The 27,873-nt window shown below is 47.2% G+C and overlaps 1 protein-coding gene across 3 annotated transcripts; it reads left to right on the top strand.

Annotated features, from left to right (window-relative positions):
* Nucleotides 1-27,873, top strand: LOC135387267 (endothelin-converting enzyme 2-like). 3 transcript variants are annotated; one of them, XM_064616549.1, is made up of 10 exons: nucleotides 1-262; nucleotides 341-588; nucleotides 6,779-7,002; nucleotides 7,409-7,667; nucleotides 8,285-8,414; nucleotides 11,636-11,780; nucleotides 12,563-12,832; nucleotides 13,934-14,137; nucleotides 25,775-26,020; nucleotides 27,412-27,873. In XM_064616549.1, the coding sequence occupies exons 1-10, from the start codon at nucleotides 54-56 to the stop codon at nucleotides 27,673-27,675; spliced, it is 2,199 nt and encodes a 732-aa protein (XP_064472619.1). In that variant the 5' UTR covers nucleotides 1-53; the 3' UTR covers nucleotides 27,676-27,873. The 3 variants fall into 3 exon arrangements, with proteins under 3 accessions (XP_064472619.1, XP_064472620.1, XP_064472621.1); XM_064616550.1 differs by lacking the exon at nucleotides 12,563-12,832 and having other exon boundaries at nucleotides 13,907-14,137; XM_064616551.1 differs by lacking the exon at nucleotides 12,563-12,832.

A 27,873-nucleotide genomic window follows, 5' to 3' on the forward strand; every position in this document is an offset into this window, starting at 1 on the left:
AGTTGCAGCAGTTTGGTCTAGAAGGGTCCCAGCGTCTCTGGAGCTGATCATCCATGGACGACACTTCTAATTTGCTGCGGCCAACACCGACCCCAAGACCGGCAGTCAGGTTAAAGGGACCTCTGAACAGGACGGATTATGCCGCGGTCTCATTTTGCGTATCGATGACTTTGGCAACCGTTCTCTTCGGATTCCCGAGGGTCGTGGATTGGATCGCAACTCTGCGAAGGGGTCATCTGGAAAAGGCCTTGTTATGGCACAGGTATTATAGTAATGGTTAAAGACGCCAATGTGTGCATCGAAGACCGTTCACGGTTCATTAATTCCTTCATCTCAACAGCCCGTACTACCAAGGCTCACTGCTAAACGTTCACCGTCAACTAGTGGACAACTTCCCACGGCGGCGGTACGATCTCATCCGAGAGATCATTCGCTCTCTGGACAGAAACGCGGATCCATGCAATGACTTTTTTGATTTCGTGTGCGGTAGATGGACCTCAGCGCACCCAGGCATGGTCAGCGAATTCACCAGGTTACAGGGAGAACTCATCGCTGCGGCCGTTTACAAGATGGTGCGCGGAAAACGAAGTGAGTGATGTCGTCTTCGACATTAGTTAACATTGACACGAACGTTATCTGCTGCACGAGGGTGTACGTGTTAACTCTGGAAGCCAGTTTCTTAGGCTAGCCTCTTCCCTCCCCAGTTATCAGCAAGCCGTGAAGTTTCCGAATGGTCGCAAAGTTTGAATATAGTTTTGAGTACTTAGTGATACTAAGGAGACTGCGAGGAATATGCGAAAAGGATAGTCGACCTCCACAATTGCATCGTTCTGTATCACGTAATTTCACTACAGACAGCAGTGGTCATAAAACATAAAGGCCCCTAGCTTTAACAGCGACGTAAGAACAGATACCACACTCTAAAATCGGTACCCTATAACGTACCTTATATCGAGCTGTACCTGGTAAATATCAGGTACATCAGTGCTTTTCCGCAGTCGCTTTAAGAGGTACTGGGCGTGACAAAGGATCTCGCTTTGTATGTATAAGGTACAAGCATATTTATGGGGTACACGGTCAGTTTACGAGGTACCGTGTCTTGTACCGTATAAAGCAGTACCTCGTATCGTAAAATCGTATTGTGCTTTCCACTGTTTTCAGCACTTCTTGCGTTCAAGTAACGCCCCAAAGGGTTCGATGCAGTCAGATAATGCATGTACATCGCACGGACTTGGAGATAAAGATTAGCTGTTGATTTACAACATGATTGTTTCATTCACGGCAGATGATAAAACGTTCCTGTCTGTGTCGTCAGCTAAAGAGCCTCGACCGTGGTACTTTTGATTAAATTGTCTGCGCTGTTTCAAGTATATTAGGAACACAGGTTAGACAGTGAGGAAGGAAAATGCCGTTCTGTATAGGCTAGGTTTATTGCTTATTGGGTATTTACATCGATAAAACAGAGATCTCTCCGCGTGTTCGTGAAGGAGGCAGGTTTTCTTCTTGCCAACATGAAAACTAAAAGAAAAAACATTCCGGAACAGATGAGCTGTCGACAAACCGACAAGCCACACCTTCCAGTGGTTTCATGAGGTCAGGCGGGTCAGTTTCTTATATTTTCTTTATCTTGCCTGATATCTAGCGAATCGAAACTTTGATACCTACGGAAGGAACATGCGTTATAAGTGCAGCCGCGTCCGTGTGTGAAGGTTATTTGTGATCAGGAAGCCGCCGTCTTCGCACGGTTAAGTTGACCGGTTAAGGGACATGAAGAGGCCGGGAAGGTGTACCTGGTGGTAAGTTGCTCTTTAACGTTGTTCATTTTCGCTACAACTGCGTGCATGTAGGGTGAGCTTTGGGTAGCCTACCTTGCCAGAGTGCGTATGCGATTGCATTGGGGGTTCTAACAACCTAGAAGCGTTCCACGTCAGTGTATTATTTCAGGCTTGTCTAGCGCTGCAGGTTATCGTCCCAGTTGTAGCTCTGAAGTATTTTCCGATGTAGATACAGTGGCGCGTACACTTGCCTTAACCAGCGGAGCGCGTGTCATCGGGCGCTGATAGACAGCTGGAAACGAGATCAGGATGATCTACAATCCTGTTGAAGGGAGGGTCGGTACGCACAACGGAGATGCCGAAACGCGACCTCATCCGCTGTGCGTACCGACCCTCCCTTCAAGGGGATAATGGATCATCCCAACCTCGCTTCCAGCTGCGTCTCAGCGTCCAATTACACGCGCTCCACTGGTGAAGACAAGTCTGCGCGCCAATGTACCTCCCGTCAGTATAACGATCAATACTACCCCGTGGCATGGCCACCTCCAATAGATCCTTTCGAATCCAGCTCTCCGAGTAAGGAATAAAATTAATTCTATACTGGAGAGAAATCTGATCACCTTTACACATTGCTTTGCTGGAAAACCAGGCACCAGCAAGAGTAGCCAGTCAGCAAAACACACATGGGCCAGAATGACGTCTTCACTTAACGGCGTAGCGATGTAGTTTGTTAACACTAATTATTCATACGATCGAAATAAATCAAGCGAAGTGATCGGTTTTGCTATTCTGTTACTGCTCAAGCCGACAGTGGTAGGTTTATCTTTAATATTTAAACTTTATTTGTTTCTCAGCTGATACTGGATTCGACGTCAAATTCCGCAAAATGTTTAACCAGCTGTGGTGGTGATGACCAACATCCTGGCGGCTTTTTCGGCCATGAAGGAAAAGAATCGCCGACGTTCGTCGATGTGTGTTCTTACGTAAAAAAAAAACAAAACAAAAAACGAAGTATGACCTGATATTAACGGTATGTGGACTGCTTCCTTTGTTTGAGACAAATCTTTTGGGGGGCACAAACACGAACTACGAGGGTGGTTCCATAAGTTTCCGGCCCGAGGTAGAAAATGCGCGCGAATTTGAAAATGCTCTTAAGGACGGGTGGCGCCATCTGTTGGAGGGCCGGAGCACCACCCTCAACCCTCTCCATGCTTTTGTCAGTTGGAGAGCGCCATTTCAAACAGCCAGAGTGCACTCTTCAATTAAAATGGAAAAAATCGAGTACCGCGCTGTGATAAAATTCTTGACAAAAGAGGGACTTTCACCTAAAGAAATTAAAGCGCAACTGGACAACGTGTACAGGGAAGCCTCTCCGTCGTACACAAAGGTAAAGGACTGGGCTAAGCAGTTTCGACTGGGCTAAGCAGTTTCGACTGGGGCGAGAGTCCACTGAAGATGATCCACGCGATGGTCGTCCAGTGGAAGTGGTGACACAAGAAAATTTGTCTCTTGTCGAGTAGGAAGTGCTGAGCGACAGGCGTCCGAAGGTGAAGGAAATCTCAGAAAGGCTGGGGCTTTCCAAAACAACCGTTTTTCGCATCATTGGCGAGGGCCGTCACATGAAAAACGTCAGTGCGAGATGGGTGCCACGACTTCTCTCGTCAGTTCAAAAGCAACGGCGCGTCGTCTGTGCCAAAGAGTTCTTGGAGCTTGTCAAGAGAACGAAGAAATATTGAAGTCAATTGTCACAGGGGATGAGACTATGGTGCTCTACTATGATCCCCTTTCGAAAAAGGAGTCGATGGAATGGCGCAAACCAGGAGAAGCGCCCCCAAGAAAAGCCAAGGTCACACAATCCACAAAGATCATGGCAACAATATTTTGGGATTGTCACGGGATCCTCCTGATCGACTTCAAAGAGAGGAACACCACAGTGAGTGCGACTTATTATGCTTCACTCCTGCACCGACTGCGAGACGCCATCAAGGAAAAGAGGCGCGACAGGTTGAGTCGAGGTGTCCGGTTGCTCCAGGACAATGCCCTCGTCCACACGGCTTCTGTTGCCAAGGCTGCACTGAAGGAGTGCGGCTTCGAAGAAATCCACCACCCACCCTACAGTCCAGACTTGGCACCGAGTGACTACTTCCTGTTCTCAAGCTTGAAGAGGGATCTCAGAGGACGGAGATTTCAAAACGATAGTGAGGTGCAAGAGGCAGTTATCCAGCATTTTGCGGACAAAACTTCGGACTATTTTTTCAAGGGTATAAGAATGCTGGTTGAAAGGTGTCAAAAGTGCATCGAAGTTAAGGGTGACTATGTCGAAAAGTGATACACTTGTTTCGTCTCTATGACTATTAAAAGTTGGTCGGGCCGGAAACTTATGGAACCACCCTCGTAATTGCGGCGTTCCTCTCCAGGCCGTCCCCGAAGAGGTGGTGTCTCCACGACCGGAACTCTTTTTCGGGCAGGAGAGCCTTGTTTGAGGCTGTGCAGCTGAAACCGTCGGGCATGCTTATATGAGGTTGTGCTGCTCTGCTGCTTGACAGTTTACTACGTAAAAAACTTGACATACCCAACTGCCTTTGGCCAGTTGTTAGGCCTGCTGCAAATATATGTCGTGGGCGACAACGAATTCCCAAAGCCGTATAGAAAGACTGCTTTCGCAGCTGCTGAAATCGCTTAAGGTCAAATAAAGAGCGAATCAGTATTCAGATCGCCTTTTGTCTTTGTTCCGCATGTGCTTGCAACACGTTGGTCGCCTTCGCGTATGTTACAGATGCACACTTCTGCGAGTGTGTATTATCACTACCGATACCAACGCATAAGCACACAATACATGATGCGCGTCGTGCATTTTAGTGTGCGTGCTATATGTCACGTGCGGATTATGTCACCATAAACATGTTCCTCTCTGTTGTGTGTGGACTGTATACTTCTTAGACAACTGTATCCCCTAGACGGGCGTACCTGTTAGACGCGCGTACCTCTTAGACCGATGTACCTCTTAAGCGGGCGTACCTGTTAGACGGCAGTACCTCTTAGACGGGCGTACCTGTTAGACGGCAGTACCTCTTAGACGGGCGTACCTATTAGACGGCAGTACCTCTTAGACGGTTGTACCCTTTAGACGACGGTACCTCTAAAATGGCTGTACCTGTTAGACGGCAGTACCTCTTACACGGCTGTACCTCTTATACGGCAGTACCTTAAAAATGCTGTACCTTTTAGGCGCTTTCGTACCGCATAAAATAAAGGGTACATTTTTGCAAAAATGTACCTTAAGGGTTTTTTAACAGGTACAGATTTTAGAGTGCACAAACTGTTAAAGCGAGAGGAAGAAACCAATACACGCATTTTCACATAATGTAGAAGATTTTACGAAACAACGCTGAGCTATTTTTCGCCCCTTACCAAAGGAGAAATTGTGATTTCGGGATTCATTCTGTTGCATTCGCCTCGGACGCAGTCTTTCTACGTAGTATATGTGCCAGTTCATCCCCGTACGAGTGTAACTGGATTCCTCTAAGAGCCATCAGCCAAGAGCCACCAATTAATCGACAATAGCGAAAGAGAACAGTTTGTCACGTATCGTAACATCTTGCACGAATAAATGTTTGTAAAGTTTTAGTTCCCGCTGAACTATGCAGGTGAAGCACGCTTCAAAGGGACGGCTGGTCGTAACTTCAATATCAAAATGGTATTTGTTAGTGACATTAATGGTTCTCATCTCACTGTTTTCAGTCTTTTTCAGGGAATCGCAAGCCGCTAACTTTTCCCTTCGCTGTTCCCCACAATAAACATATTTCCCACACCCTCCAGTATTTGTTGCAAAACGTCGTTAAAGGGACCATGAAAGGATATTTGACAAGCCCACGATCATTTTTAATCTGTTCCCCTGTACTAAAGCATTCACTCTGTGAAATATGAAGTTGAAAATCGTTCAAATAGCGAAGATATTCTGTATTAACCACGGGCGTGAACGGTAGCTGCTACGGCCCGCCTCCAAGGCGAACTGGCCGTGACATCATACACAGAACATGTTGCCGATTCGTGGACGGGCTTTTGCGAGCAAACTGCAAACTTTGCAAACAAGCTTGCATACTTCGCCGTGAATACTTCGCCATTTTAATTTGACCTGGAGACAAGATTGTATCTAACCGTTGACACAGAATCCTACGAAAAATGTAATATAGCCGTTGGCTTTCAGCATGGTTACCGGAGCACGTTTTCCTCTTTGAACTTCTTCGTCAGAACATACCTTCGTCCGTGACATTTTAAGAGCTGCTGAGTACCGAACGATCTATAGACTCTGTGTGTGTCGCATAATCTCTTCCTCCATTGCTGACAATTTGCCTTTCGCCATATTTCAAGTGATTTCGACGGCAGATATACGACGTCGTTGTTGTCCAAACGGAAACCATGCACCCACATGGTCCCGCGGGGTGTGTCCTCCTCGGCGGGTTGGCTGAGAGAAGGATGGCGAAGACGTAAGCCCGCTTCGAAGGCATATATCCAGCGGTCATGCCTCGCTATTTTTGCCTGGTAACTGCGTCCCCGTTGTACTGAATACGGTTAAAAGCCGATGTGTGTACGTTAGTGAGGAATCATGAGAGCGGTTTCCTGTAGAGTATTCGGAATTTGCGAAAATCATTTGGTTCCTTTAATGATAGCGTTGTTGCAGTTCGAACTTGCAGTTCGAAAATGTGTCAGACTTCAAACCTGCCGTCTTTGGTTGTGAACATGTGAACTATAGCGCTAGAGCACTGGTCTGCGAAAGCAAAAATGCTTCAGTACCTATCTCAGTACTTCAGTAAAAACTCAGTACCTATCGGTTACGTGTTTCATAGCAATTGTCCTCTGGCAAACAGAAAAACAGTTGCTGAACTTGTCAATAAAGTTAACCTTGAAAATAGCTAACAGCCTACAAGCTAACTGTACGTCTCTGTGGCTCAAAAGGATACTAAGTGGCAGAAGTGTTCAAATGGTTCATTTTTGTTGACCAGAGCGTCGTTCGTTGATGTCTGCATCCGACTTGGCTGGTGAAGCCGTCCGCAGCTGCCTCCTGATACACATCAAGAAACACGAAGACGACAGCGCATTCCGACACTTACTCGAGTCTCTCAATTTCAACTGGCCCAACGTTAGAGAAGGGCTGAAGCTCGACCTTCTCGATGTGGCAGTTGCAACAGCGCTCGACTGGGGCATCCCAACTCTATTTGACCTCGAGGTATGCCTCCCATCTTGTAACCATTGTATTGCAAGGATCCGTAGTTCTCTGGCTATATAGATTTCTGTGCGGACAACTTTGTCACACGCATCTTTATCAACACGACTAGTTCAGGAACACCGAAACGGTTTTCCTGTATCTTAGAGACATCTCCCCACATCACCCAGCTATACTGCTGTGTGAGAATTCCAATGCACCGCCTGTAAGGGCAGGGTAACCTTCCTATGCGCTTCCGGCTAGTTGAATTAATTCGATAGCCACTCTACGGAACTGGCTGCCTCCTCCGTGCTGCTTCCGATAAGAATCGGAATTCGGAACGAAGATTCAATTCGTAGTGCACCGTTGTTTATTGGCAAACACTACGCATTACATTAATACCGTAAATTTCCTTGCTTCTCGCGCTCAGGTGGCGACAGACTTACGCTCCGACAACTCCAACATCTTGCGGTTAAGCGTCAGCTCCATCTTATCGACGTGGGTGTCACGTTGGTACACGAATGCCACCGACGCGTTCGGTATTTTCCGTCTGCCCGGTTACCTGGACCCGGACATGGACTACAAGGTTCTCGTCAACAAAGTCATTGAGCCCACCATCCAGGCACTCCTACGTTTACTACCTGGTCACATTGAGGGGAATGCGAAGCCTGCCTACATCAGAGTTAAAGGTACCGTAAAAAAACAAAAAGAAACGAACGTGTAGTGGGAAATATATTGTATTCCCTGAAGACTTACTGCATGTTGTAGAGTTGGATGTACTGAAGCGCCTTGCATTTTCCGGAAATCTGAGACGTGTGTGTAATCCAAGAGAGCAAATTTGATTGCTTGTTGGTAGTGCATCATACAACGGCAAAGCGCGAAGAGGGGACAAAGATTGACAGAAAGACGACGTGCGCTACCAGTGCTAAAGCATTCAGGCCATTCAGGCCATGTGTGTGTGTGTGTCATTCAGGCCACGGAAGACACACAAATGAGGTAATGTTGAGAACGGAGGAAAGCAAGAAGGAAGTCTTCATCCTTCCTATAAAGTCCCGCCGTGGCCCGTGTTTCAGGGGTACAATAATCCCGCTTGCTTTCCTGTGCCCCGCTTTTAATTATGTCTATTACGTTACCACACTTGTGAATCTTCCTCCACTATTTCCAAGTCAATTTCAACTATTCCTCCACGCGACGACGTCTCGTGTTTTAGAACATTGTGCTCACAATCTCTCGGCTATCCTGTCTTAAAATGAGCAGGCATATGAGGAAAGTAGCCTGTCTGAATGATGTTTGTTTCTGCGTCCAGATATAACGAGGGTGTCACGGCGGTACATAACAACAGATCGTTTTACGTGGACAGTGAACAAGCACCTGCCGAAGAATGTGAGTCTCAAGATGGACAACGAAATCCATCTCCTGGACTACAATTTTTTCTGGTACGCCTCTGAGTTAGGCCACGCACCGTATACGAAGCGGTGCAACAGCATGAGTAACACATTGAGTATTCTTTTTTTTTTCTTTACGTCAGGAGAGATAAGCCTTCAAAAATAATCCCCACAGACTCTCTGGTATGTCGTATATGGAGATAAACATGCTTCCTCACGAGTGTCAGGATTTATTTGTGAGCCTGAAACGAAAGTCTCAGTGCCAACGAATTTGTGTGTAAAAATATGTGAATTGAAGCTGGGGTATCCACAATATATTCATCTGACATCCGATGAGAGTATATGCGTCAATTTTCCGAACAACACAAAAGCTTTTGATGCATGCAATCCCCCCCCCCCACCCCACCAAAAAAAAAAAAAAAAATACGTACACAAACACAGCCGCGCTCGTTCACTCTCGACTCGCCCCGCGGGGTGTAACGAGGAGGAGAAGGACAACCAATGACGGTATAACATCAGCAAGGTCAGTCGAGGTCAGCGCCTGCCTTTTTCTTTTTGTGTGTGAGGGCTTTCTCTCTTTGTTCCATCGGCGGGGGGGGGGGGGCGGATTAGGGATTGAAAGGGTGACCGTGGGCATGGAGGATCTCATTGTGCCGCCGGAGTTTCCCTGTGAGTGTGCAATGCTTCTTCAGTGCTCTGAACAGCTGACAAGCAGACGACATGTCTCTGAAGCAATCAGCGAGCGCAGACGGTGTGCCGTCAGCACAAGGCCACAGGCTGGTACTGGTCTCCACCACCGTTGCGCAAGGTCGCTTTCTGCGGCTGTTCAGCTGTTCAGTTTGTGCGAAAATTATGATTTTGTGGGGGTGAACTACTTCTCATGGTGCATTTTACTGACCTACTTAGCAGTTCTACAGAAAGAAAGCAGGGTGTGCTACAACGTACGTGCATGCTTTAGGCTCCCCTACGGTTAACCTTGGGAATACGGACGCGTTTGTCATGAAAAAATGGCTAAGAAGCAAGCGAGCTGGTGAAGATGATGCATGATGTCGTAGTGTCGTCCCTTCGTGTTCCCTCGCCTCGGGGTTTTTACATTATGCAGCGTTTGTCATGTTCCTAAAGATTCGCTAGACAGGATCAAATTTACGAGGGACATTCAAGTCAAACCGGGACTTTTCATTTTTCGCAAAAGTAAAATGAACTTACATGCGAGAAATTTATTTTTCAACGTAATCTCCAGCTGCACTAATGCACTTGTCCCAGCGTTTCACGAGGGCTTGGATGCCACCAGCGTAGAAATCCTTACCGACGCGTAGCAGCCATGATCGGACCGCATTCTTGACCTCGTCGTCGCAGCTGAAGTGGCGGCCCCCAAGGAACGCCTTCAGTGGCCCGAAGAGATGAAAATCGCTGGGGGCGAGGTCTGTACTGTAAGGGGGATGTGGCAGCAACTCCCAGCCAAGTTCCTGTAAGGTGCGTGTCGTGAGATGCGCGATATGCGGGCGTGCATTGTCGTGTAGGAGGAGGACTCCTTTGGTGATGACGCCCGGTTTCGGAAACTGGATGTGTTCATGAATGATTGGGTTCAACGTTCCCACGGAAAGATCCGTCTTTCGAGCCAGTTCGAGACATGTTATCCGTCGGTCCTTGAGGATTAGGCGCTCCACAAGTTGGATGTTCTCAGGAACTCTGACACTGGGCTCTGAGCCGCCCCGGCCGGGATCGTCCTGCACTGATGTACGGCCGTCTCGGAACCGTTTGCACCACTCAAACGCTTTGCTGCGGTAACTGTATCGTGGCCATACTCAGCCTGAAGTCTTCTGTGAATTTCAGATGACTTTACGCCTTCATTCACGAGAAACTTCATGACAATCCGCTGTTCCATGTGCGCGCTCAGCTCGTTGTCTGCCATCTTGTCTAGCACGTGTCTTCTGTTTTGCACAAACTTTGGACTAGAGCCCTGCGCGGATGAGATTTTTGGCATCCGCATCCGACCCGCATCCGCGCACACGTTATCCGCGTCCGATCCGCATCCGCAGCATACACAACAGTTTACATCCGCATCCGATCCGCTGAACAAAACGCACCAACCGCATCCGATCCGCAAGATCCGCACGTTTGGAATGACGCGTAAATACCGCATGTTGGTGTCATTTCGGATGCCTCCGTGCTCTCACGGAAGGACTCTCGACGACAAGCAAAGTAAAACCTTTCAACAATCGTTCAAGAAACGCGATATGGAGAGACTTCTGGAGCGCGTGGAACACTACCTCGCCGGTGCTCGCGTGGTTCGAGACGCCAAAATGCCTCCTCTCCAGTCTTGGCCGTGCACGGTACGAGCTCCGGTGGCGCAGCGGTAACGCGTGCGCTTGGAGACTGGGAGGTCCGCGGTTCGAATCCGCGGGCCGGCTGTGCCGTCTGGGGTTTTTCCTGGGTTTCCCTCAGATGTGTAATAGGCGTATGCCGGCACAGTTCCCCTGAAGTCGGCTCATGGACGCAGCTATCCTCCCCCCGAGCGGATTCCGCTCGGTCTTCCACTTCACCCTTTCCTCTCCCCCTCTCCACCACCTTTCCCTTCCCGAGAAACATGCCGCCTAATCAGGCAGGCAGACCTCTCGGGTTCCTCCCAACGACACTCCTCCTCCTCCTCCTCCTCTTCCTCCTCCTCGCCGTGCACGGTCAAAGGTGTACCCGAGCATGCGCTCGCTGTCGGCGCGCAATTGCTGGTGGAAAGCTTGCAGCACGCGGTATATCCGCATCCGATCCGCTACCGATCCGCTGCTTTCGCATTCGCATCCGACGTCGAGCCTTCCGCATCCGATCCGCACACCGCAGAAAGTGCTAAATTTTCATCCGAATCCGCAACTATCTTGCGGATATCCGCTTCCATCCGCGGATGGTGCAGGGCTCTACTTGGACCACTACGGGGTGAACGCGGAGGTCTGTCGCATGTGAAAATGATGAAAAAAAAAGTAGCGGGAGTCATTTGTACACTCAGGAGACAGAAAGTCCCGGTTTGACTTTAACGCCCCTCGTATAACGTCCCCCTTCGTGACTCCTATTTATCTCCTCAGTTACAAATTGCACACATAATTGTTACGGCAACTGTTCGTACCATATGACTGTGTGATGCATCGACCGCAGAGCTCCGCGAACTGCCGAACCAGAAGTATTTTTCGCGATTTTTAACTGGTTATCTCAACACTTTCGGTGCGACAGCCAAGGTGTTCTAAACATTTGCTTATATATTTTTAAAATGTTATTTTCTTAAGGCACATCGGCGAATACATCAACAAGTTCGAGTCTGAGCATCGACAAAGCGACGTGGCTGTTCTCATCGGTTGGGTTTTGGCTAGTCATATGGCTCCAGCGCTGACCTATCGCGTGTATAGCGAAACCCCATATGGCTTCTCATTGGTGAGTTGGTGCATTGCCGAATTTTCGTTGGATGAATGATGGAGAGAAAGGACCATGAACACCGACAAACAAAATGTCCCGATGGGTGGAACCAGGATCGGCAAGCGCTCCGCGAGAGAACGACAAACTCTTGTGAGGTAACAACTCCAACTGTACAAATCTTGTAAAGTTCATATGCTAGCAACGCAAGGAAACAGGATACGAACAACAGATCCTTTGCTTTAAGGATCGGTTGTGTACCCAGCAACGGTTGTGTGTCTCCTGATGTCCCCATTAGCGCCGTGACGTCGGCCTCGGCAACTGCGGCCCGCTCGCGCTGTTAGACGCTATGGAAGCTCCCCGAACCTCGGAATTCTGTTATCTATGTTGGCGGGCGTCGTTTTCGGTTTGCGTTTGGTATGCATGCGTACGTTGCAACCTACTTACCAGTCTAAGTACTAGTCTACCTCCCAATATTTGGTGCTCCGTCTGCAAAAATGGCCTCTTAGGTGCAGCTGGGCACAAATGGCTGAGCACTTCCAAGACTAGATACCACGAGTTTTTGTGCTCTTTGTAGCAGCTGTCATGTCAATTTCACATGCTTATTTTACCGCGCTTTTAAAGCATAATATGAAACTTGTTTTGGTTATTCATTTTTCTACGTTTCAGAAACTGTTCCGCAACATCTCGTTTACGCCATATCAAGAGTCAATTGTTCTCATAACGGTTCTTTTAGGCTTTGTCCACAAAATTACTAGCACCATATCTCCAGAGCTCGCTCATGACATAATATTGTCACGTAGGCTACATTCAGCTGTATATCCCTGGTGGCCGAAATGGCCCCTTATCCTTTGACCTGGTTCATGACTGAAGACTACGTTGTTCCTCAAAACTGGAACAAGACGAAGCGCATTCTGGAGGACGTACGTGCCGCGATGGCTGATTCATTTGGATGGATGGACGACGCGAGCAGATGGTCTGCCCTGCAGAGACTCAAGCTCATTCGGCAGATCGTCGCCTACCCAGATACAGTGTCCACAAAGAGCGGACTGGACGGCCGATACGGATACTTGGTACGGCCCGTTCTTTATGTGGCTAAAACGTGGGGCTGGCGTGAGCCGTTAGGCGAGTTTGATCAGAACGGGTAGGCTGCAGGAACAAATTTCGAGCAGTGGATCACTGGGACACGGAGCATGTTCACCAAAACAGTTCTTTGTAGGACCAGTCGTCCTCCCCCTTTGCCCTAAAGATGTGGACGCTAAAGGATGGTAACCGTGGTCTGCTGATGTTATAGCCTCTCTGCTGCTTGTGCCAGTCCAAAAGAATTCGAAACTTCGCTGGTACATAAATATACGTCATACACAGACGTACAAATAGAGGTGCTCCGCCGTATGTTAAGTTAACGGCCTATAGAACATACATACGCCCCATACTAGAGTACGCCGCAGTTGTATGGGATCCGTCCGGAAATAGACACATTGACATGCTCGAACGTGTTGATTATCCGCTAGGTTCATTTACTCAAAATACAAATATTCAGACTCAGTTTCGCCATTGTTGCAACGGGCACACCTAGAGTCATTGCAGGTCAGGAGAAAAATACTTTTTGTTGAAATGTTTTTATTGAAATTGAAATTGTTGAAATTTTTTTACCTAATTTGTAATAACCTTCTCGGTATCGATCCCAAAACGTACCTTTCCCCACCTGCCCGCCAGTCAGCAAGACTCAACCACAACACAGCATTCCTTCCTTATTGTGTATCTTGTGATACGTTTAAATATTATTTCTTTTGCCGAACAATAGAAGAGTGGAACAGGTTGCCGTCCAATACTGTATCCATTGATTCTGTAATAGGATTTGTTAATACCGTTCACACGCTGCTCGCATAGGACTGGTTTTGCGTATCTTGTAATATGTTTAGTCTTTCTTTCCTTGTTTTCTTCTTTTTTAACGTCATTGCTAGTTGTGTATTATTGTGCGTACTTTTGATTATTGTGATGACACCTGCTTGGGCCCGAACTGGGCTCGCAGTATTGCTAAATAAAAAAAATACGGAGTGACGCAGTGGTCGTTCTTGATGCGAGCACAGCTAGTGTTAAATTATGCTAGAAATAATAATCGTTGGACGCTACTGGTTCACATACAGTTTTATGTCTGCACGGCTTCTGCACAGCACAACACAATTCATGGTCCGTTCGGGCTGTCATACTTGAAGACTAAGCAAGTCAGCCGCACAGTTCGGAATGCCCAGCTCAGTCGCCCTGCCATTCCTCGCCAGGAAGATGATTGGCTAGCCGTCCCCCTGGTCAACGCCATGTTCGTCCCTTTCTACCACGTTGTCATAATTCCTACCACTATCATGTTACCGCCATTCCTGGTAAGTATGCTCTCATTGACCATTAGGTTGGACCATTTGGGTCTGTTGGACCAAAGCAGCAATAATAAATTCGCGTCACTCTTGTTCATTCGGTGGCGTCATGTACCACATCCCCCAAAATTTACCATTACGCCGGAAAGTGTCACTTGTAATAACGCTTGGGGATTATTGCTATTAGAATTTCTTTGGCCTTTCTCGGTCAAGATCCCATGGCTGGCTGATCTCATGTCGCTGACCACTAGATGGCAGAAAATCCGATTTGCAAAAGGGAAGGCGCTGACATAAAATTAAAATATCAGCTTGTTCCTCGACTGAAGCCACATGTGAGCCCGATGAAGCACACGAGGAACTGGTCGTGCCTTTGTCACGCGGTCATTCAGATTGCACTTCTCAATGACCTGCAATATTTACGAGTATTACTTTTCAACCACACGCGTCAACCAATCACTGTCTTTACACTTGTTGCTGGCTACATAATCAGGCTCACCATATTTCAAAGGACACGAAGGGCCTTCCTGACCGCACGTCAAGTGTCACATGCATTCACAGAACATACAAGGTATATTTAAACAGGTAGCGCAACTCCCATAGGCCCCTGTGTCTTCAGAATGACGCCATGATTGAGACAGTCAGCGCCATCCATCCGTTGCGCGGACTACTACGATTGTAAATAAATGACGTCAGAGATGACGTCACTAGCATGAATAATAATTAGTGCATAATTAGCCATGCACGTTTACATTGGCCCACTTCACTTGCTCTGTATTCCCTTTTCCGCGCCCAGTCAACAATACCAGACGAGAACACAGAAAAATAAAGCATATCAGGTTTAATGAATCATATCAATTCCAAATACATACGGTTATCACAGATTTTGACAACTCCAAACAGAAAGGCATCGTGATGACCATACAGAAATTACGAAGGCTCACATAAGGCCCATTTCTCACCCAGAGCTATACGTACACCTAACATTTGCATTTATTCAATAAGTGGCCGTTATAGGTCAATTGCAACAAAACACGACATCGTTGGTGCACAGTTGGTTCCTGCTAACACTCACACTATCATGGCCGCTCGTCCCATGACGAAATCTTTTTTTTTTCGCGGGCCCAGCAATAGGGGATGCATTGTATTCACCTGTTCACACGTGTTAATCTTGGTCTACAGCACGGAGATGTGAACGTCGCTTCCTGTTTGACCCAAAGAGTGTACGAACTCCGTATAACAATGCATGGACACACGGTACGGATACAGAGACGCACGGATAAACACCCCTAACTGTGGCACATGCGCAAAGGAGCAGGATGCGGAAATGTACTGAGTGGTAGATGATCTCGTATATGTGCATGAGCGGGCAACAGAAAGTTTTTTCTACATTGAAATTATGAATAACCTATTAGTACACACACAAGCGACGCCCATGTTGCAAAGTTTTTCTGTTTACAACCGTACCTCTACTGTCAACACCCAGGATCGCTCGCGCCTCTTGCTGGTGGCCTTGCCGATGGGTCTGATTTGGTATTTTCGCTAGTTTTCGCTACCAGTTTAGATATACCTTGGAACATACACGCATACACAGAACATACACGCATACACAGATAAAGGGCGTTTCACCTAATGTATTAAACAATCGTATGGAACACTCTACTTCTCCGAAAACATGAAGTCACCGCTATTTATCACGGAAAGCCTTTATCATGACTTCCGATCGCTTTTATCTATTTTAAGTGGCGAGAATTTTTTTTTTTTTTGCCAAGCCAACCCCAAGGTTACTTTACCGAGTTACCCTTAATCCCATCTCAATTACAAAATACATTCCCCACTATAATGGTAATAGCCGCGAAAAAAGATTATCTCCCTGCTGGTGCAACGAAGAGCAATGCGATAGCAACAGCTGAACTTCCAAAAAGTTGCGGAAATAATTTTAAATTGTGCGTGATGGTTTGCAGATAAGTGTCAAATGTAGGAGCACACGCAATGAGTCTTGATGTAATGCTGGAGAGGATAACGCGCTGTGAGGTGTGGCGTGAAGAAAACCTTCTTTGGCCGCACGCATAACCATCTGGCAAAGTAGTTGCCCGCTGTGAAAGGGAAGGAATCACAAGCCCGCAGTTGGTCCTTAATGATGGTCCTTCAAATCACTCGTCCTTTCAAAGTTGGAATGTGCAACCTCCGTATAAGAGTCCAACCTCCTCTCGAACACAATAGAAACATTACAAAATAGGGCTGTCCGATGCATATTCGGTAATTAAAACCGCCCGGCCGTGTCGCTGCTATGAAACATAACCTCAATCTGCCTCTGCTTTCCACTGCTTTGCTCCACAGAATTTATTATCATAATAATTACTTTAGATAATCGTTAATCCAAAAGCCTACATACATCTAACTTGTAAGTAGGTGGACAGGTTTGAGCATATTTGAGTGGTTGCGGTGAGGTAGGTCCAGATGAAAACTGGAATCCGAAGTGGATCCATTTGCATGCCAAGTGGTTTCAAACTGGTTTTACCCAGACTCCAGTTGAACTGGATGTGCCTACCATTTGGTTCCACTTGACTGCCAACTGGTTTCAAACTGGTTTTACCCAGGCTCCAGTTTGAACTGGATGTACTTCCATCTGGTTTCACCCAGGCTCCAGTTGAACTCGATGTGCCTTCCATCTAGTTCTAGAGTGAGAAATGGATGTGGTACTTTCATTTTGCTGGCAAGTGGACTTATCTCAGGTCCACTAATTTTGACGCATGCCCTAGAAATATGCAAATATTCACCGGAGTGAATTGAAACCGCCCTGCATTCCTTGCAGGTGCATATACAGCTGCTCAAGTAATACGTGCAGATACGTGCACCTGACCCTTTTGCAAGACAAATGATACAAGGGCGACCGCTTCTTTCAGCCAGGTTTTAATACATTAACAAACAGCGTGAAAACTACAGTCTTATGTAGTCACTGTCTGTCGGCATTGTGAAAACAATCAATTTACCAAGTCCTTCAAAATGGTTCGAGTAAACACTTCTCGGCGGCGTTCCCACCAACAGGCAGTGGCTGCATGTCTCGTCCTACCTCACCGCAACCGCTCAAGTACATATATTTAAGCTCGTACCGATAACCCGCAGAAAGTGGGCAATCCCTCAAGGGCGAAACGCATTGGACGTTTTCTCAGCGTCAAAACGTCGCGCGTATGCGATGGCCTTGCACACGCGGCGAAGAAACGCCAGCGAGGCGACCACCCGAAACGCATGAGACGCGTACGGAGCGAGTGACGCGCGCCACTGTTGCTATATTCGTCGACCACAAATATCTGTTAGAACGTGCAGATGCTCTTCTTTCCTGTTGTTCCTGCGTTCCTTCATTCCAGATACCATTAAAATGTTCACGTAAATTTAGTGTGATGAATAATGTCCCAAAAATTTATGCGAGCTGCTCATACGCCACCTTGTCTGCCGCACGACGGCCATGGTTCCGTCTACTTCTCGGAAAACGCGCCCAGACGCGCGCGAATATCTGTAGTCGACAGATTCCGGCGTACGCCCTCCGCCCGCGTTGAAAAACTGGTTTTTAAGAGGTCACACGCACGCTGAGCGCGCGCGTGTCCTGAAAACGTCGGAAAAACGCTCCATGCGTTTAGCCCTTCATGCTCAACAAGGTCATTTCACGATGCATTTCTGCCTCGTAAAACGTCGCTGGAGTGGAACCGCCTCACCCGGTGCCATTGCCTCCATTACCGACGCCCAGTGCTGCATACGCTACCAAAACAGAGTAACGCAATACCGCTACCCGCTACTCCGCAAAAAAGTAGCGCAATACTAGCGTCGTTAAAAACTTGAAAAAGTAACGCAATAGCGCTACCGCTACCAATTAAAAGTAGCGTAAGTACTATACACTCTTAGAAATGAACTTCACCGCATAGCACGCTCCTAGCCAACCATCATCTCGAATGATATCGTTATCTGACCTGATTTGTTGAAAACGGGAAGCGTACACCTTTTTTGTGACAATTATGAACAGCATAAGTGTCACAAAAAAGGCGTACGCCCCCCGTTTTCAACAAATCAGGGTAGATAACGATATCATTCGAGATGATGGTTTGCTAGGAGCGTGCTATGCGGTGAAGTTCATTTTTAAGAGTGTACCGCTATTTTTCCGCTACGAGATGCCTACGATAATAGTGAGTTTTAGTGCATCGTACGCTATCACCTTTGCATACGTAAGAGGTAGCGGAGTGGTTATTCCTTACGTACGCAAAGGCGATAACGTACGATGCGCTAAAACTCCCTAATGTTTTTCCTACAGAAGGGTATGGACCCTTCTCTAGACAACACGTTATCGTAGGCATCTCGTTGCCGAATGTGCAAAAAAGATGGTGCAGTATTTAGGCAGCATCAAGGACGTCGTTACTTACAAGATATATTATTTGACCTTGAGTTTGCAATGATAGTTCGAGATATCCACTAATCCCAACCTGAAACTTCCGCCTGCTTACTAAGCGACGGAGTGAGCAGTTTTCTTTGTGGTCAAGTGGTGCAACTGACATCATACCCTCTTTAGTTCTTTTGAAGCCCAGACCTTCTAACTAGGAAGACTCCCAAATTGCAATAACGAACACCGCGACTTTATTCAATGCTTACAGGTAGCGTTAAACAACAAACTAAAAAAAAGGTTCCCTCGCGCCTTCGCGCATATCTTCCTTCTTCCTCGGACCGGAGCCTACGTATTCTTCCTTTTCCTTATTACCCCCCCTCCCCCCCGAAGAAACCAATTTCTTCACTCCGAACTGTAGACTTGAAACTTGAGACGGTCTTCAAACCTCAAGCCTATACAGTAAATTTTCCGGGCGCACGAGCGTGGATTTGTTGGGCAACTGAACCTCGAATAAACGCGCTCTTTTGTCTTTTCCCGGAAAGCTTCGGACGATACGTCCTGTTGGCCAGCACTGTCTCGGACTGTTTCCGTTTCGTATGATTACTATATTATCCACGTGAAGTTGTCGTCCCTGTGATTTGGCGGAAAAGTTTCTCAACTCCGTAAGGTACTCCTTGTACCATCGTTCCCAAAGGCAACTTGACGTCCGTTGCTGCCAAAACCTTTGCAGATTAGTTTGCTGTGTTTTCTGGCAAACTTTCTGTAGTGCAGTCCGGGATGGTCACGAGTCTCTTTCCTGCAAGACATTCAGCGAGTGAGAACGGCTGTCCGCTTTCGTTTTCATACACGAAGGTGATCGGCCGCGAATTGAGGACTGCTTCTATTTCTGTGATGATAGTGTTGAGTTCCACTTCGTTCAAACACTTAGCGCCGATCGTCTTCTTCAGTGCTACTTTCACTGGCCTTATCAAACTCTCATAAAACCCTCCCCACCAGGGAGCGTATGGAGCATTGTAACGCCACTGAATTCTCCAATCCGCAAGTGTCTCCTTTGTCGTAGCGCTGCTAACAACGTCTCAGTTTCTTCAATTCTTTATTACTCTTCTGAAAAGTTTTGTCGCTGTACACGATCCTTGGAATTCCCCGTCGCGCAATGAATTTTCTTAAAGCAAATAAAAAGGTAGACGTAGCCATGTCTTGTACTAATTCCAGATGTAGCGCTCTGGTAGTGGCACATACGAATATGACGAAGTACAGTTGCTTCGTCGACCTTTGCATCTTCACCACAAGCGGTCCTGCAAAATCTACACCAACCACTTTGAAAGGTTCCGATTTCGTTACTCTAGGTGAAGGCAGAGGAGCTGCTTCTTGCTGGGAACTTCTAGCGTTAAATCGCTGGCATACCACGCATCGCCTTAGAATCTTTTTCACTGTCTGTCTGCCTTTGTACTACCCAATATCTTTCACGTCAGTGTACAAGCGTGTCCCGCACTCCAGCATGCAGCAAATCACAGTGGTACTGCCTTATGAGCATTTCGGAATAGTGGTTTTTCTTTGGCAGAACTACTGAATGCCTGTGTGTGTAGGGTAAATCACTTTCCTATAGACGGCCTGAGTCATCGATAAAGAGCCTGTTTCCTTGAAGCGTGGACTTCGCAGGTAGCGGCTTCCCGCTTTGAATCGCAGAAATTTCTTCTGCAAAGGCCCTTCTTTGTAGTACAACCTTTGTACAATAGTCTTCTGCTCGTTGGAGCTCCTTTGCTGTGAGAGATCCACGTTCCTGAGTTGCTTTCTGGAGTTTATCCACGAAGCGCCGGATCCAGGCCACCACATGATGTAGCTTCTTTGCTGAACTGTATTTTTCCATGTCAACCACATCACAAACTGTTGCTGGGTGTACCTGTAACGTGACTACTAATGCCTTTTCCTCCAACTCTTCTTTCTCAAAGTCTTCGACCTCTGTAGTCCATACAGTCCAGTTTTCTTCACTGCTTAGAATCCAACGTGGTCCTCTCCCCCACAGATCAGCGTTCATAAGTTTCCTCGTCGGGATGCCTTTTGTTAACATATCGGCAGGATTTTCCTTAGTGCAGCAGTGCCTCCAGTCACCTCCCGGTGTTAATGTCTGAATCTCCAGCACCCTGTTATGAACAAACTGTTTCCAACGCTGAGCTTCTCCACGTATCCAGCAAAGAGCAATCTTCGAGTCTGTCCAAAAGTGAAGTCGACATGAACTGACTTCAAGTTTCTTCGTCAAGTAAGACGCAAGTATTGCTCCTACTAGGCATGCCATCAATTCCAGACGAGTAATCGATAGTTCTTTCAAAGGCGCAAGCAGCTTTGGCCATCAAGAATGCTGCACTTTTCTCACGTAACGAGTTTTCCATAACTGTATACGCAACTGCTCCATACGCCGTGGGACTAGCGTCGCAAAATATGTGAATTTCACTATGCACGACGTTTGTCTCTTGGTTGACTCCATAGTATCTCGGTATCGTTATATCTTCCAGGTACTGTAGCCACTGATTCCACCTCCGTTGGGTATTAGAGGGCAGCGGAGTGTCCCATCCAACGTTCATCTTCCATATTTGTTGGAAGATATAGCTCTTCCTTCAACGCTAAAAGGTGTCAGCATCCCTAGCGGATCGTAGACACGTGCTGTCATTTGTAGCACTGATCGCTATGTGTCACTCCGGGCTTGCCGGAGACTCCACAGATCGTTCTCAGAAAACGTTAAGATGTCCTCTTCTGGTGCCCATGTCAGTCCTAGGACACTCTGCGTCTCTTTCGCATCTCCTAAATTTCTTCCTTTTAAGTCAGCCTGCAAGAACTTTCGTACGTCAATGTCGTTCGATGCCCACTTGTGTAGTTTCATGCGCGCCCTGCTTAGAATCTCCGTCGCTTCTTTTGCGATCTTCTTTGCTTCATCTACGTCCCCGGCTCCAATCACCAGATCGTCGACATACATGTGCCTGCCAAGGCGCTACGCTGTGTCTGGATATTCATCCTTCATCTTCTCAAAATGGTAGCGTAATGTTGCCGCAAGTAAAAACGGACTCGCTGTCGTGCCGAGGGGCAGCCTCATCATGCGCCAACATTCCATCTGAGGTAACGGGGTTCCACTTTTCGGCTTTGTTGCATACCAGAGATAACGGAGGGCATCCCTGTCATCTTCCTTCACCTGTTGATTTGTAAGAAGGCTTCTTCTACGTCTGCTACCAAAACAATCTTATTGAGTGTGAAATTCAGCAGAAACTCGACTACGTCAGGGTTCAAATTTGGTCCAGATTCTAGACACTCATTCAGTGACTTCGCATTGCCATAGCTTGATGAGCAATCGAACACCACTCTCAATTTAGTTGTACTGCTAGACTTCCTGAAGCCAGCTTTATGTGACATGTAGCAAACCTTTTGGCCTTCCGTCAACGACACCTTTTCCCATGCCGCTCTCACTGTACATTCTAATTGTTTGATCGTATCTCTCCATCATCTTCGTTTCTGATAAGCCTCTCTGTCAATTGACCAAGCCTCTTGAGAGCAACTTCCTGGTTGTTTCCCAGATTGCTCGTCGTCTTATATGGAAGTGAAACTTCATATCGTCCATCTTTCTGTTCTACCGTCTCCCTAAAAAGTTGTAGAACCGAGTCTTCCGCATCGCTGTCCTTTTCAGCGGCTATTCCAATGGCTTCGAGTACTCAGAACTGTCCGAGCGATGAACATTTGCCTCCATCCACGATGATCCATGAACGATCCACCTCGTCCCACTGACAGTCTGAATACCAACGCCTGGTTACAATGCTGGCTGTTACCACTTTCAGCTGTGGTTCCGTACACCGTCCACCCAAGACGGGTTTCTACAGCTCGTAAACTACTACTCAGCCTCAAGACTTTCCCTGTGACCAGATCCCAGTAGTGATCTGCCCCTACGAGAATTTGTACTTGCTGTCTACTCTCTCTGCAAAACAGATGTTCAACGGAAACGTTCTTCTCTCTCATGCTGTCTATGATTGCTGGTCCTGGCGTAGGTGTCCTTTGTGTACTGATCACGTCTGTCACGAGTACCTCTATCTTGTATTCTTTGTCAGAGCTCATACTCTGTAGCTTCAGAGAAACACGTCGAAAAGTCCTTTCCGCTCCTTGTCCTCCGAACACACCGATCCTCAATTTCTCTTTGCCCACAGTTCTGCATCTCAGTTTCTCTGCGACTTCTTCGGTCACAAAGGATCGTTGACTCCCTGTGTCGAATATAATCTCACTTAGATTTGCCCAATTCTCCTTTGCACCACGCAACGGTTGTCTGCAGCACCGTCACGGAATCTAGTGTGTCTCCTAACCCTAGGCTCATTTGCATAGAACCGTCTGAGGTTTTATCCTGAGTAGACAACTTGTCAGCTTTCGGGTTGCATACCGACGAAGCGTGTCTCTCTTGGCACTTCATGCACTGTAGTTTCCGCCAACATCTCTTCGAGATATGGTTTGCTCCGGTACATCTGAAGCATCTACCAGTTTCTTGCAGTTTCTGTAATTTTTCGTCAATCGGAATGTCTGCAGTGCAGTCTTCAGGCAAATGTTCCCGTGCCTTACAGAAACAACATTCCGAGGACTCGACTGTACTGTCGTGTGAAGCAGCACAGACGCTGAGGACGGTCTTTTTGGTTTCCTTGTATACTTTCTCTTGTCCTCGTTCTTCTGAGATGGCTGTGATGTTGCAGGAACTGTACCATGGGCAACGAGCAATCTCTCCCGGCTCTCAGCTTCTACTCGCAGAAACTTCATCAAGTTCTTCACCTTTGTTACGTGTTGCGTTCCCGAAAGCCCTGAATCCATTCTACCGTCTCCTCGGTCATTTCTGTTCCTTATTGCAGCTTCATCCTCCGCTTCCAGCTCCTTTCTGTTGAAATCGATAACTAGCTCCTGAGGTACGAGTCGAAGCATGAGGGAGTACAGCATTGATGAAAAAGACTCCTCAGGTACCCCGAGTGTTGTCAGCGCTCTGACATGCGCTGCCAGCTCGTCGTGAAGCTTCCTGAGGCCTCTGGTATTTTGCTGTGATCTCACAGGCTGCGAGTCTATCAGTCTGGTCATGTGGTCCTCTGTTTGCTGAGACTCATTTCCAAACCGACATTTGAGAATTTCAAGGGCGTGTCCGTAGCATCTTTCCGTTGGGGGCAATCCGGAAATGGCCGACGCTGCTTCGCCAGTGAGCGCTGCTCTTAAATAATTGAGCCTGTCGCACGCAGACAATTTCGCGTTCTCGTGTACAACCTATCGGAATTGCTCCCAGAACGCCGTCCAGTTCTTTCTTTGCCCGTTGAACTTGATGAGGTCCAATTTTGGCAGTTTAACCTCAACGCTTGGTATCCTTGTACCTTCCATGGGTCTCGTTTCTGAACGAAGTCCATCTGTGCCAATTTCCGAAGAGCTTATACTTCCTAGTCTGAACTGCAATCTTGCCAACACCGCCGTGGCTCGATCAATATATTCAAAGCTCGCCTGTTGTTCCTCTTCCACTTCTTCCGCAGAGCACAGAAGCTCCAATTCGGTGTCCACCCTCTCTAAGCTCTCCATATATGCTTCTTCACTCGAGCAGACACTACTTCTATGTCTGCCTCACGCAGATTAACCTCTAGCTTTTCTATCTTTTCCGTAGCCTCGTCGCTAGCCCGAGAAAGAGCGCTGCGTGACCCTTGGCGTTGACGCTTTAGGCCTTCTTTGCGTTCTATTTTCCTCTCGTAGGCCTAAGCAGTTGCACGATGTTCCACTGTAGGTAGTCTCCTATAGCGGTAGTCTCTTCCCGGGTTTCGGCACCAATTCTTCTTGTAGTTCTTTTGAAGCCCAGGCCTTCTCAATAGGAAGACTCACAAATTGCAATAACGAACACCGCGACTTTATTCAATGCTTACAGGGGCTCAATCTTGATGTGCACATAGCGATCGTTATAGCTATTTTTCAAAATTTGCGCGTTCATCCGTCACGCGCATTTGCCGTCAACCGGGGAGCACGAGCGTTTAGCGAGCGTTACGGGATAGCGAAAAGTTCAAAATCTAGCCCCAGGTAGCAGTCAAACACCAAACTAAAAAAAAAAAAGGTCCGTCGCGCATATCTTCCTTCTTCCTCGGACCGGAGCCTACGTATTCTTCCTTTTCCTTCATAAGCGAACTCTCATCGAGTCATCAATAGGCAGTTTTAGCAAACCGTTGGTAAAGTTATCGTGTCTATCGGAACCAATCGCAGTCGACTGTAACTCAGAATCTTATCCACTGATTGGTTCCGGCTGATACGGTTCGACACAAGCCACGCTATCAACGGTTTCCTAAAACTCTAATAACTAGCTACAAAGTGGCAAAAAGATCAAACGAAAGACTTAATGTTTGCTAATGCTTTCGCCATCAGAACCACATTACTCGGTCCTTCTAAAACCCTGCTTGTCGCACTTGTTAGAACTTTGTGAGGTGCCCAGACTACATACAAGGGCGGAGCCATTTCCTGCCTGCTGACGTCGATCAGTGATAGTAACGCGCACTTCCTGGCAGTCCCATTTCGTCTAATGAGATGACACGACAATCCTATTTCGCCTAATGCAGGTACCCCTCTTGCTCTTTTAATCCTAAAAATCGCATTAGGCGAAATGGGAATAGGCGAAGTGGGACGAAACCCTGCCAAGAGTGGCTTCACTCGCGGTGGCGGCACATATATAGGCGTTGCAGGATTGCATGTACATTCTGTTCTCGCGGTTTCTTCGCGTTGGCAATACTACGCTCCCGTGCCAGGATTTAGCAACCGAAATGCATACTTTTGCCATTGAAGGAGCAATGAAGGTCCCTTTGTTATTTTCGTTCATCTTTTTCTTTTCTCTTGCGGCGTATTGCGTATTGCGCAACAAATGACGTGCTCTTACGCAAGAAGGATAATCTCAGCCAGGTCCCAGCTGGCCTTTCTTTAGCGTACAGGTCTTTGATGTGCACTCTCTCCCATCAACAACTTCCGGGGGCTCCAGTGGTGCGCGCGTGACGTGACCTGCAAGAAGAGGTTTATCCAGACCCTCCCCCAACACTCCCCCAAAATGTTTGCCAATATCCCCCAAAAGATTTTCATGTGTTCTACTGTTACAATGTTAATGTTAGTTACAATGTAACCACAGTTTTTTGCATCCCCGTAAATTGAATTGCGAAATGATGATGCACCGTACAGCAAAAATATTGTGCACGGTAGTTCTCTTTAGACTGCTTAGTGAATGGTGCTTTGTAGTAATGCTAAAGATTTGTGTGGTGCTTAAGGTGACCGACCTTCCTGTGGCAAGCTATGGTGGACTCGGTCACGTGTTAGCGCACGAGCTGAGTCACGCCTTCGACACTGGCGGATCAATCGCGGACGCGGACGGGCTCCAGCGCGAGTGGTACACGACCAAGACACGTTCCAGCATCCAGGACAATGAGAAATGCCTCAGGGCACTCTACAAGGTACCGGGAAACGAATCATGGAGCACCAAAAATGAGGACTTCGCCGATTCTCTTGGAATGAAGGTGAAGTTTAGAAGGAAATGATCCAACGCGATCAGCAGTGTCCAGCCACAATTTCTTCAGCTTGTAGCTTTACTTGACACGCATTTTAGTCTCTGTGCCAGTCTTCATCACTGACAAGTACATGAAACTTCAAAGCTGTTGAAAAAACTGAAAGCTCCCAAGAAAAAGCTGCGCTACACTTGAGAGCTCCAAAGCCCCAAAGACCGTTGAGCAGAGCCTGCGCCACCTAGATACAGAACGCCTGCTTATTGCGTCCTCTCCCTCCTTCGCTACGTGAACGTATAGAGTGAGAATTCGTCTGCTACCGCGATTCGCCGTTCTGCGAATTCAAGAGATCTCAAATGATCGCACCTAACTTGGAACCTGTAGACAAAAAGAGCAACGCGCTTTCCAGAATATCAGCTTGAGCAAGATATGAGACCGTTTAGCGCTTTATTTCAAAGTGGTCCCATTTAGTTAGGGCGTTCAATCACTACTCACAGACGAAAGTGGGTCGTCTCCATGGCTACGATCGCTGCAATCACGTTCGTGATTGGCTACGGCCGTTGAAAACACGATCCCGATTGGCTGACTCTTAGTTGTTACGTCGCGTCGACGAGTGAACACGCTTTCTCTATCTAGGTAGTGTTGGCAGATCGCGATCTGCTACGGGATTGTTATAGAGTACCTCCCTCCACCCTGGAAATTGCATGCTGCAGCTTCACCTCAAAGTGGTTTCAAGGATTGTGTACATTACTCATGTGTTATTCGTTCGTTGTATCTTCGAATGAACGTCATATCTACCGAAATTTGGGGTACAAGGCTAATTCAAACGAAGACCAGAACGTTCTGCGACGCTAGTTACATGCTCCTATGAACATTCACGCATATTCCAGCTATTCCTAGAATTAAATTTTACAAATCGCTATTTCATTACTAGGCCTACATTTTACGCTTATATTATCAACCAACGACAGCCACCTTTCTGGGCTATGTAGCGAGCGCCATTGCGGAAAGCAGGTAAACCAAGTTCGACAAAAGTTTTCTATGGAAGCATCGTGAACCTTTCAGGCCTTGTGGTTATATAGATGGACGCGTATGTATGATGTTAGATTTGGGGTACATGGGACAACATTTAAAATTACCAGCTGCTACAACTGCAAAATGCACCACAGAATCCCTTGTACTTTACAGTAAGCTGCCTTACGTCGACACAGGAAGGGAAACAAAGAAAACGAAGGCAGTGTCTTTCAGTGTGCATCCGTGCAGACTACATGAAAGTATCCATGTACTACCAATGCAGGGATTGTAAACTTGTATGCAAACAATGAACAATTCTTCTGCCCCCCCGCCCCCCCCACACAAATATAACTGCGTTATAATAGGTGCTCCGAAAATATTGTATCTTGCAGGTAGCTACCCGTGCCCTGGAACGCCGCTTTGAGACTGATGCGTTTTCGGGAGTAGAAGCTTTCAGCAACATGCAACTTTTTTTTGTTAGTTCGTGCTTCAAATGGTGCGGAGCCGACGCAGAAGAAGGCCCACAAGATACGCATTCGGGCACGCGACGCCGTTGCAATGCCCCATTACATGGACAAGACAAATTCCTTAAAGCGTTTAATTGTGGTCCCTATGCTCGTATGAGGCCCACAAAACCGTGTCATTTTGCCTCATAACGTAGATTATATGTAATATAAATTGATGTTATAACGGGTGGCGCAAGAGCAACAATGGTCGAATTGATGCAAGTAACGACTGCCTAAGACATATGTTAAGGTCATGGTTATGGCTGTTCGAAATAAGCAAATAAAAGCTATGCGCGTATAGAAATACCCTGCGGGACCATTGGTAAATAAAATCTCACTCACTGCGGA

The sequence above is a fragment of the Ornithodoros turicata genome, chromosome 3, assembly GCF_037126465.1.
Source record: "Ornithodoros turicata isolate Travis chromosome 3, ASM3712646v1, whole genome shotgun sequence".
Taxonomy (NCBI): Eukaryota; Metazoa; Arthropoda; class Arachnida; order Ixodida; family Argasidae; genus Ornithodoros; species Ornithodoros turicata.